Source organism: Oppia nitens, unplaced genomic scaffold (assembly GCF_028296485.1).
Source record: "Oppia nitens isolate AA-2021 unplaced genomic scaffold, nextdenovo-longstitch-racon4-pilon3 scaffold5_pilon_pilon_pilon, whole genome shotgun sequence".
Lineage (NCBI taxonomy): Eukaryota > Metazoa > Arthropoda > Arachnida > Sarcoptiformes > Oppiidae > Oppia > Oppia nitens.
Genome location: NW_026533243.1, coordinates 1,343,912 through 1,356,210, shown reverse-complemented (window position 1 = coordinate 1,356,210; position 12,299 = coordinate 1,343,912). Strand labels below are relative to the sequence as shown.

Below are 12,299 nucleotides of genomic sequence, written 5' to 3'. Positions count from 1 at the left end.
GGTCAGGTCAGGTCCGAAAATTTTTTATTCACTATTTAAATGACAATTATTACAAAATATCAAAATCAAACACAAAATTTATTAAATTATTATTTATGAAATATTTGTATAAATAAAACATAAAATATTACAAAATATCATATTTTGATCTAATAAATAATGGCATATTAACTTTATTAGTATCTAAGTTAGATCTACTATCAGTTATCGTTAACCCGAGTAATTAATTTAAACAAATTTGTTGTGTGTATAGTATGAATAAAATTGTTTTCTGATAAAATTATTTTCGGACCTACATAGTCAGGTCAGGTCAGGTCAGGTAAATTTGTACCCTATGTTAGGTCAGGTCCGAGTCCGAGATTTTAGGTATCAGATCAGGTACGGGTCAGGTACGGGTCCGAAACTTTTCGCTCTCTAATATCTATTTGTGATTTTCATATATATAAAATAATTAAAATACTTACGATACTTAAGTTTTTATGTTAATAAAAAATCATTGGATCTAAAAAATATAAAAAAATAAGTTATATTAAAATGGTTAAAACATATAATATGATAAAATGGATTGTAAAATTTACCATAATTAAAATATGATGATAATAATAATTAGTGTTAATTTTTAAAAAATTAAAAATGTAATGACATGTTATTTATATATAGATGAGATGATTATGAAAATTTTTCTTGAATAATATGTATTAAATAAATACTTATTGTCTATTGGTATCACAATAGACCAAACATAATTTCTAAATATGAATAAATAAATTTAATTACAACAAAAAATTAATTAATATATAAAAAAGTTATCAAATATACCTGAATGGTTTGTATAACAATAGGGCACAAACAGTAATCACAAAACATATAACTATTATGATACCGATCCACAGATTTGTGTGACCACCAGATTGTTGTCTGTTACGTTCGGTAATATATTCAATATATTCTTCTTGTTTAAGGAAATTCATTGGGCAGACCATCGATGTCTCCCAATTGAAAACGTAGTCACAATCGTTGCTTTCGTACATAAATTCTGGTTCTCCGACACCGGCCGATGAGGAACAATGAAATCGGAAAATTGTGGTCACATTTTTGTTGGCATTTTTGCCACATTTTCCTCGAGTGCCTCCTTTGGACTGCAATGCCATTTGAAGTTCATGTCCTCTTAGATAATACTTTATTGTCTTAACACTACCTAAATCTCGTCTAAAATCCCCTTTTGTCTGACACACAGCCGCTTCAGAGCACTGGTAGTCAGTGGACAGTTCGGGTTTACTCAGATTTATGACATAAGTATAATTGTCTGTCTTATTATTATCCAATTGTCTGAATTCATTCACATTAAAAGTAGTTCCCATTAGTGGCGATACATTGATGTAGACATCGAGTCGATTGTCCTCCAGAAAGCCATCCTTATAGATGAGTTCATCGTTTTGATCCATTACTGGACACGCCATTAACGTCTTCCATTCAAACCGATAAATACACTGAGACTTTGAAACGTTAACAAACTTTGGATAACCTATATGTTTGTCGCACTTGAATGTAATCTCAGTCTTTGTTCGCATTCCTTTACGACACTCTCTGTCGTCACCATTACTATAAGTCAACAGTAAATCTTCATTTGATAAGACCTTTAACTCATCCATCGATGGATGGCCTAAACTTATGCAACAATCAAACTGTTTCTGTGAGTTATAAAAACATTTACACGAACCGGCGTTCGGGTCATTACAACCAATACTTTTCGGTACTTTAGAGCAAACATTCAAATAATAAACAGAAAACGAGTCCTTTGGATCAGTTGTGTTCCATGAATGCGATATCGATGAGAGTTGGCTTAAGTTATAATAATTTCCACTTTCACTCAGTATTGCACACTTCGATGGTTTGATATCACACATCAATGAGTTTTCCCATTCAAACTGAGCCACACATGAAGTGATTTTCTTGAGCTTTGGTTCAGATTTTGTCGCATTTGAATTACATTTTAGTACGATTATAGTCGACAATGTTTTGTTAGTGTCTTCAGTACACTTTGATCCGTCGGCATATCTAAGCGTTAAATCGACGCCATTATAGATGAAAAAACTTGAAGTCAACCGACCATAACTGATACCCGAGTCGTTGTGCCGAAGACAGGAGGATGTCTGGTAGCAGTCGTGTGTATTGATAGAGTTGGCAAATTCGCATACATTCAATTCAAAAATGGATTCGTTGTCCATCGGTATGCGATACGGATTATTCCACTTCTTCTTAAGTGATGTTAAATCAACAGATAATCCTGTCCTCTGATCCGTGAAATAACACGAATTGTTTTCGAGTTTTGTCGGTTCAATATAGTCGCAAACGGCAGAAGTACGCCATTCGATAAAATAAGCGCAATCTTCGGCATCCATTGTCTCACTTCCCGGTTCGGTGACAGTTATATTTTCAATGTCGGCTAACGGATCGCATACAAACTTTATGCGAGTCCGCAGATTTTCTTGAGGTCTGGCCGGACACGGACTGCCATTTTCATAAAATAAATTCAAACTGTCATCAAACAGACGAATTAGACCACTCGTCGGTTGTCCTAAACTTACTCCGCTATCATTTGAATCGATATTTACCCGACAAATGGCAGAATTTGGTACACAATTATTAATACCTGACTCACTGAACGAATAGATAATCGGATTCAAAGGTCGGCAAACATTTATATAAAATATACTAAAATCATTTGTTGTCGGCGAGATATAATAAATTTGATAATTATTTGATTTTTTAACCAATTGTTTTAGATCAATAAAATGGGTATTATTGCCCCAAAAACAATTGACTGTCGGCTTTGATGTTGTTGTAGTTATTGAGTTATGAGTAGTAGTCTTGCAGACAGACTTTGTGGTATAATTTAATTCTATACCACAAGTAGTGGAAATTTCGTGATTGAAATTGGGCTAAAAAATACAAAATATATTTTTATAATTATTAAAAATTAATGACATTTATCACAAACCGAATCTTCTCCACAGTAGAAGATGATAGTCATTGAATAGTTAAGTATCCGATGAATATCACACTCTGATCCGTCGTAAACAACTTTTATATACTCTTTGTGCGATCCGTTGTCGGGAACAAAGTCTGCGGACTTCAATCGATAGCCTTATATTCAAATCACAAAAAAGTTATTATTACTAAAACTATATCATATATATCTATAAATTCATTACCAATTGGTGTCTTATCAGTGGTCTTGTGGCCACAGATTTGTCGGCCAAAACAGACTTCGGGTGTCTTATCTTTGGTGTCAAACACTCGGCAAATGTTAATTAAAACGTCAAAACTATCGGTTTTATTAGTAGACGTATTCGTGTAGTTATGAATATATTTATATGTTTTCCTGTAAATCAAATTAAAAAAAAGTCAAACAATTATCTCAATAATAATAATTTTCACTCAATTCATGTCATATACTCATTAATTGTGGACAAGTCGTAACCACTCATGTTATGACACGAAAGGCCATTGCTATCGGAGACGACTGTCGATATGGCCAACAGATACGACAAATGAGTGATCAAAATGATAGCTATTAATACTATTAATCGACTCATCACTGGTTTTGATGTTTAAACCAAATTGTTTGCTAATGTCTGCTGTGATCAACAAAAACACAATTGTAATGAAAAGACAAACAAATTAAGTGATCAGTTAATCAATATATTGATATCATATTTCAAAAAAACAAAATAATTTACACAAAAAATAGCTTTCAAAATGACAACAACAAAAATTTTCACAATTTATTTGCGATTCAATCAAATAGACTAAACAATAGTATTATTAATAATACTACGAATTATTATGAAATTACTATAAATTTATTAATAATTATTTATAACAACAAAAATAATGATTCATTTGTTTGCCATTAATATTACTTTAATATCATATATTAGACTTCAATCATGAGTTTACACTTTTTCTCAATTAACTTATAATAATAATACTGTATTTGATACTGAAATTTATTGGTATTGCAATACAGTATATAATAATAATATGACAACTATTGGCGCTTTATTATTGAAATGTCTATAAATATAATTATTTATAACTCCATCTATAAACAAAAAATTAATATTATATGTACTATAGTTAGGGTTCGATCAACATATTAGTGAAATATATAGTTCCCTAAAATATCCCTACAATTTTCCCGGAAAATATGAAAAAAGTTTTATTTTTTTCTCTTGATTGTTAGAAATGGAAATATTATAATAAATATCAATTAGTATCAAAACATTAATATTTTACAAAAGTTTTATCATATTTATATTAATAGTTATCGAACTCTAGTTATGTATAATAAAAATTTGCGCAAAAAATTTTCAAACAAATAGTTAAATACAGTATAACATAACATTGATATCAATGACGTGTTTGTGTTTAAAATGTTTACAAAACATTTGTTTTGATTGTTTAATACTATAAATTGATTGTTGATTATCATCGACAACAACAACAACAACAACAATGAAGACATCAACAAACAAACCGAAGAATAAGAAACAATTCTTTGCTTTGGAAACAAATGATTTAATGCATGAATTGTTGGCCGAAAACAACCGATTATTGATTGAACTAAAGGCCAGCAAACAGCTGATGAAAATCATGAATCAATTGATGGATTATTTGGAAGACAATTGTCTTCGTTGTTGTCAACAGTGCCAACAAAACCTCCAATTCACCGAAAAGGTGGCCAAATATAGGTTCCATATCTGTACCGTTGAACAAAAACTGGTCAAAGTTTGTGCCAAAACAAGTGATGGTAGTTATTCTTCTGCAGCCAAGAAATTCAAGATATTATCAAATCGGGAAACAATTGACAAACAATTGTTACATCAATATAAGGGCAAACAAGAGGACAGTAATTTTGATCGACTATTTACCAGTGTTTTTGATGACCAATCATTTGATTTGACAACAGATATATTAATTGATGACAATATGATTATAAACAGTGATAGAAATCGACAGTTAAATAACACTACCGGTGATGACAATCAATCTGACGAATCTAAAGACTGGGACTACAAGCCGACAGATGATATCAATCGACACGAAATGGACAATATGTTCGACGATAAAACTGTTGGCATAAAAATTGGTATTATTTTTTGATCAAACTATTAAAATATATAATTTGATCCATAAGTTGATATTTTTATTCTTATCTTTAGGCAAAAACCAATTCAATTGCGACTATTGTGGCAAACAATATAGTCATCGATGGCTTGTAGCCACACATATCAACAAAGTTCATCTGAAAGTTAAGCCATTTGTGTGCAATTTGTGCGAAAAAGCCTTTGCCGGCGACCGAAACCTCTTCTATCACCGAAAGAAGTGTAGAATCAAACCGAAAGATCCGTCCATAACACTGATCGAAGGAGTGGCCTATCATTTGTGCGATTGGGAGGACTGTCAGTTCAAAAGCAAACAGAAAACGGCATTAATTAGTAAGATATCGGTTATCTTTTTTGATTGATTGGACGATATTATAGGGTATATAAGTAATCGGTATTCTGTTATTTCAGTCCACAAGAAGCGACATATGGGTCGTCGAGACTACCAGTGCTGTTGGCCGGCCTGTGAAGAACGCTTCTACACCAATGAACATCTCAAGTATCATATGTTGAAACATGAAAACAAAGTACCCGTTTACGACTGTCCACAATGCGGTGCCAAAGGTGTGACCAAATAATTGTTTTAATAAAAATCTGAAAAAAATTCATATAAAAATCTGCAATTAATTAGTCAAACATTTGGCGAAACATAAGAGCAGAGCCCACAAACTGATCGAAGCCATACATAAGTGTCTTTGGCCGGGATGTGACAAAATACTGACATCGAAGGAGAAACTCGGACGGTATGTACGGTATACTACTTTCTAAACTAAATCTTAAGTTATTCTAATAATAATTTGATTTCATTAATCAATTGTGTGTGCAGTCATATGATGATACACGAGGAACGTCGTTATGTATGCAATTGGCCAGAATGTGGCCGAAAATTTGTCCAAAATCAACAGCTAAAGCGACATTATTTGATCCATACGGGAGACAAACCGTTTAAATGTCGTTTCTGTGGTAAGGCGTTCAACCAGTTGTGTAATATGAAGACACACGAGACCAAACATGATGTACCTATCGATGATGCACTCAATGCACAGGTAGTTAATAATGATAGTTAGTTTATCAGTAAATGAACCGGTAATATAAATTATATGTATACCGTAATAATCAATTATATAATGCGATGCTTTTTTAATTTAATTTGTAAATTGTATTATAGATATTGTTAAATATAAAAAAATTAATATAACATTTACCATAATTATATCAAAGTACCAGTATATGGATTATTGATAAAAAATAATTTGTTACCAATATTTATAAACAATATATTAAGTTTATACATTATATTCATTGTTTTCTTTTTTTTAAAAATACATTAACTTTTTGTTTCAAAGAAAAACTCAACTTAACATTTACTGTACAAAAGAAAATTTTCAAAAAAAACTTGAAAAGTTTTGTTTACTGAAATCTATAATGGCTTTTTGATTCTGTCTGTCTTTGTGTGTGTCGCATATTATTTTGCGAATTTTGAAATTCTGACTTCAGATTCGGTTAGAGGACTACTAATAATGTATTTAAAAGTTACATTAAAATTTTGATATCTCTTCGGAAACATAGAGAAAATGGCGGCCAAAGTTAAAAAAATTAGGTAAAAATTTTATCGTTTTGAATTGTAAACAGCATCAAAAATATGATATAATATATCAACATATTTAAAAAAAAAATGGCGGCAAAAGTAAGAAAATTTTAGAAAATATTTTTTTAATTATAGATTTGAATAAAGCATAAAAAAAAGAATAATAAATATGCATTAAAATTTCTATATCTACGGGAACATAAAGAATAAGTATGAAACGTCCCGTAAACATACCCGTCCCGAAAAGGCCTTAAGGGCCCGAAAGGGTATTATATTTAAATTATAAAATTTATAAAAATATAATAAGCATTTTTTATATGCATTTATCAGTGTTACCCATAATATATCAAGATAACACTTTAAGATAATAGTCTTTCTGTCTGTCTGTATGACACCTTTCCCCAACAACCATATTTTAATTCAAATCTAAAAATGTCTTGTTAAATTTTCAATTTTTATTCAAAGTAATGTTATAAAATTTTAAATGTTTACTGAGCTCATGTAGGTTTTATGGACAGGTAGGCCTGTACTGTGTAATTACATTTTGCTATATGCTATATTTTATGAGTCCCAGGGCACCGGGAGGTTAGCTAGCTGATAAATTTTTGTAAAATTTTTTCAAATGCAAAATTTTTTAATATTGAAAGCAATGTTATTTCTATGGGAAATTTTAAATGTTTACTAAGCTCAGGTAGATTTTAGGGGTTCATTAGTTTTGAATAGGGATACTACTTAATAGCAAAATACAAACATTTTTAGTATCGCAAAAGTTTTGTAGAGAAGTTTACTGGATAGCCTAAACTGAATTTTATAGCTAGACTAAAAACATAATCTAATTTCGTGTCGCAAAAATATTGATATTAATTTTAAACTTTAATAACTTTTTTATTTTCTAACTTAATTAAACAAATTTGATATCAAATGAAAGAACACTTTTCAATGTTTATAAGTCAATAAATAAAATTGAATTAATTATCATATTATCTATAAAAAATCATAAGAAGTAAGAAATGGTAAAAAAAGTTATGTACAAAAAGTATTTTCATGAAATCAAAACTTTAAATATTATTAACAAAATAAAGCAATTAATTTTGTAAAAACAATATTAATATCAAGTATTGCCTCCGTTGGCATCAATCACAGCCATTATTAAATGTTTAATAAATCGAGGGAGTCAAGCTATCATTTAACACAAATAAAATAAAAATTGGTCAAAGGGTTTTAGAGATATTAACAGTTTTATCTGTGTAGTTAGTTAGTTTGAGAACTGAATATAGATAGGTCTCATTATTAATGCATTCTGTTTATAAGTATTATGCTTCTGTTGGATTAGAAACAAGTTTGGCAGTCATTCAAATTTCTTATGAATATTTATAAATTATTAAGAGAATGGATGACTTTACATGTTAAGCGGGAAGAACTAGTATCTATTAATATTTAAAAATGTACTTAAAAATGACATTGAATTTTTATAAAATATTTTATAAATATTAAATAGTTGCTATAATTTTTGCATTTATTTCCTTGTATGTATTTTTGCTATGTATTATCAATAATTATAACTAATATTGAAAATTATATATAACTTGTTTTCACTATTTTAAATCTATCCAGGTTTTGGTACTCAAAGTTTTTGTTAAGATAATAGTCTGTCTTTCTGTCTGTCACCTTTCCCTAACAACTATATTTTAATGCAAATCTAAAAATGTATTGTTATATTTTCAATTTTTATTCAAATCAATGTTATATCTATGGTTTAGAGTTTAGAGGAATTAATGTGTATTAGTTCTGTAAGCAGACATTCAACTTACTTATGATTAATATTTCAAAATTAGTAAAAGAATTACATAGCTATACATGTTGCGCGGGACAATCTAGTATCATTTAGTAAATTAATTTTAGAGATAATTGTAATAAAATTTGTATTTACAATAATAATAATAATATTATAATATCATTTAGTAAATTAATTTTTGAGATAAAACAGTGTTTTATTTAATAGTCATAAAAATACGAAATATTGCATTTTTGTTTTGTTTTATTTGTCAAATATATATATCAAGTAAACTACACACAAAAAAATAATATTGTCATTCCGTTAAAATAAATAATTTAATATATAATTATAACATATATATTTAGTATTATTATAATTATAATAATAATTATGGTAGTATAATTTAACTAAATATTTATTGTTGTATATATACTGTAAATATACAGTATGTGTAATAAAACTTAATTCTGTTTTTAAATATCTTATATAAAACAATTGTGATTTTTTTTTAAATATCAATTTTTGTTGATATTTTTATTTTGAGTTTGAATTGTTTACAACTTTTATACTGATATCATATGAATTAAAGATAAATATTAATACAATAAACTACTTCCGATTTGTACTATTGTATACTTATTAAATACTATTGATATTTGTTTTCTTTTTATTATTTTATAATTTTTAAAATTTATTTAACAAGAAATCAAATTTTGTTGATACTATTGCTAATTTATTATTTTTTAAATAACTAAATTTTAATAAAAAGTTGAAATATGAATAATTTTATAAACATTATTTAAAATTTATTAAACAAAGTAAGTTTGTTATAAAATTATAATGTAAAAATGTAGTTTAAAATTATACAATTCATTGCATAATGAAAAAAAAAATTATATTATACTATAAAACAAGAAATCAAATATTTTTTAATAAACATAAATTTAAAGCATTAATAACTTATATAAGTTATTAAAAATAAAATCGCCAACAGATTTTGATTGAACATTAAGCTCTTGAATGTTTGATAAATCTGTACAATTAATTATAGATTTAAAATTAATTATTTTAACTGATTTATTTTTATGATTATTTAGACCAATATATGTCGAATCATTGTATGTTTTGCGTATAGATTGCATAATACCAAATGGTATATCTTGTGTATGGATCCAAATAATGTTGTATTTTAATAAATTTAATTTCTCTAAAGTATTAGGATTTATGTTTCCCTTTTGATACAATTTGAAAATCGCAATATTAAACGCTTTATTAGTAATATAACCAAAACATGTACTAATATTTCCAAATCCAAAAATAGTTTGTTTTGACTTATTTATTATTCTTTCATCAAAAATATTAAATTTTGTAATGTTTAGCACAATATAAGGCATAATATTTTTGAAGTCAGTTAAAGTATAATTTATTGCCAACTTATTTCTTAAATCATATATAAATCCATTATTCAATTCTATATTAAATCGATTTGTTGTTATCTGTAAATTATTAAATTTAATAAATAATATTTAAGTTAATATTATAAAATACTGTAAATTTACACATTACTTACATTTTGTCCATGACAATAGAAATTAATAGTATTTTTATAATACAATGCAATTTCATATTGCATGTAATTATCCATTAAATACAAACATGACATGATTATTTTATGTGATTTATCAAGTACATATTTTGTTAATTGATTTTGATCAGTCATTTGTATAATAGGAGATTTGATAATTTTAATGAATTCAATTATTGTTATTAAATTTTTTCTACCATAATATTGAATTATTTGTTTGTTTAAAACAATAGCAATGTTAAAACCAATTGAACTATTTTTACAGATACCAATATAATTTACTGAAAGTTCATACTTATTATTCTCAATCCAATTGCTTTTGTCATATATTATATACGGTAACTTCAAATTTATATAATTTCTTGTATTATTTTCATTACATAAAACTGAATTATCATTAGTGATTAAATTTCTCCATTGAAAGTATTCACTTTTAGCGTTAATGTTATTATACAATATATATAAATTAATTAAAAAAAATAATGATTTAATTGACATTTTTTATAACAAGTTGTAATTAAACACAGACTTAACTTAATGTATAGCAAAATATTAACTGTTATCGAAGTAATACTTGTTTTTAGTATTTATAAGATTTATTTAAATTTATTCATTTCAATTTTTTATACAATAAACCCAAACAAAAACCAGTTGAGAACGGTAGAAAGCATTTCCAAACGAATTCCTAATCATAATTAAAAATTAAATTCAGTATGATAAAATAAAATCAACTATAGTTATGTAGGGTATCAAACGATTTAGTATGACAAAATAAACAACTATAGTCATGTGGGGGTATCAACTGATTCAGTATTACAAAATAAACTACTATTTTCCTAAAAAATAAACTTAAAAAAAAAGCAAAAAAAAATTCAAAAAAATTTGTAGTTGATAGTGGATTCGAACCTATGTCCTCGTGGGACAGACAGACCGACAGACCGACTTATATAATGCATATACGTATTCCTTTCAGGAATTCGTGATAAAAATAAAATTTAATATTTTAAAATAGTATAATAAAAATTGTTTTTTAGTAAACAAAGTTTGTTTTTTATAATTTTATTCAAAGTAAAAGTATTGAATTCAATATTTTTATATAAATAATATTGAAATACAGTATAATTCTTGTTTTCATTATATTATGAATTGTATTATTTTTAACTGCATTTTTATATTACAATTTATAACTACTTTTTTTATTTAATAAATTTTAAATAATGTTTTATAAAATTAGTAATATTTAAAAGTTATTATAGAAGTAATGCTTGTTTTTATAATTTTATTCTAAGTAAAAATGTTTAATAAATTTTAAATAATGTTTTATCATTAGATCATTAAATAAATGTGAAAAATGTTAATTAATTATTAAACAATTTTGTAATAACTAAAAAAAATTATATAACAAAATACTTAAATAGTTATTATAGAAGTAATACTTGTTTTTATAATTTTATTCAAAGTAAAAACGTTTAATTTAATAGTTTTATATAAATAATATTCAAATAAAATTTTAGTTTTCATTATGCAATGATTTGTATTATTTTTAACTGCATTTTTACATTATAATTTATAACAAACATTTATTGTTTAATAAATTTTAAATAATGTTTTATAAAATTATTTTAGTAAAATTTAAAGTTATTTAAAAAAATAATAAATTAGTAATTGAGTCAAAAAAATGATTTATTGTTTGAATAAATTTTATAAATTATAAAATAATAAGAAAACAAATAGTTGTTTATTGTATTAATATTTTTCTTTAATTCATATGATATCTGTATAAAAGTTATAAACAATTTAAAAAATAGATAATAAAATAATATCAACCAAAAAATCAATTTAATAATATCTAAATTTGTTTTATTTAAAAATTTAATTAATAAATTATAACATTTTTTATTTTATTATCGAATATGAATTATTAATTTTGGCAACAAATACAACTAACAAAATACAATTTATTTTCTATTATTATATATAAACAGATAATTATTAGTACATTAATGTAATGTACTTTAATTAATTTACCAGAAATACAAATTAGTTTTATAATTATTTAAATTAATATTTAAAAATACTCTTTGATTATAACAGATCATTAAATAAATGTGAAAAAATTTAATTAATTACTAAACAATTTTGTAATAACTAAAAAAAATTATATAACAAAATACTTGT

At 25.9% G+C, this 12,299-nt stretch overlaps 2 protein-coding genes across 2 annotated transcripts; one reads left to right on the top strand and one right to left on the bottom strand.

Moving 5' to 3' along the window:
- Positions 1–726: 726 nt before the first annotated feature.
- Positions 727–3,652, bottom strand: LOC128961140 (cation-independent mannose-6-phosphate receptor-like). Its single transcript, XM_054307345.1, has 5 exons — positions 3,460–3,652; positions 3,216–3,385; positions 3,002–3,147; positions 884–2,942; positions 727–749 (listed from the first exon to the last, which is right to left on the bottom strand). Exons 1-5 carry the CDS (start codon positions 3,597–3,599, stop codon positions 727–729), a joined length of 2,538 nt encoding a protein of 845 aa, XP_054163320.1. The 5' UTR covers positions 3,600–3,652.
- A 772-nt stretch (positions 3,653–4,424) lies between these two features.
- Positions 4,425–6,301, top strand: LOC128961354 (zinc finger protein 845-like). The gene is made up of 5 exons (XM_054307585.1): positions 4,425–5,155; positions 5,229–5,504; positions 5,583–5,735; positions 5,803–5,914; positions 5,998–6,301. Exons 1-5 carry the CDS (start codon positions 4,522–4,524, stop codon positions 6,236–6,238), a joined length of 1,416 nt encoding a protein of 471 aa, XP_054163560.1. The 5' UTR covers positions 4,425–4,521; the 3' UTR covers positions 6,239–6,301.
- The last annotated feature ends 5,998 nt before the right edge of the window (positions 6,302–12,299 follow it).

Bases quoted from the DNA above. Each gene is read 5' to 3' on its own strand.
- LOC128961140 (XM_054307345.1), bottom strand. From the start codon at position 3,599: ATGAGTCGATTAATAGTATTAATAGCTATCATTTTGATCACTCATTTG. The intron at 3,386-3,459 runs GTATATGACATG...TTTGATTTACAG, and splicing joins GACTTGTCCACAATTAATGA to GAAAACATATAAATATATTC. The intron at 3,148-3,215 runs GTAATGAATTTA...TTTGAATATAAG, and splicing joins CACTGATAAGACACCAATTG to GCTATCGATTGAAGTCCGCA.
- LOC128961354 (XM_054307585.1), top strand. From the start codon at position 4,522: ATGAAGACATCAACAAACAAACCGAAGAATAAGAAACAATTCTTTGCT. The intron at 5,156-5,228 runs GTATTATTTTTT...TCTTATCTTTAG, and splicing joins AACTGTTGGCATAAAAATTG to GCAAAAACCAATTCAATTGC. The intron at 5,736-5,802 runs GTGTGACCAAAT...GCAATTAATTAG, and splicing joins TCCACAATGCGGTGCCAAAG to TCAAACATTTGGCGAAACAT.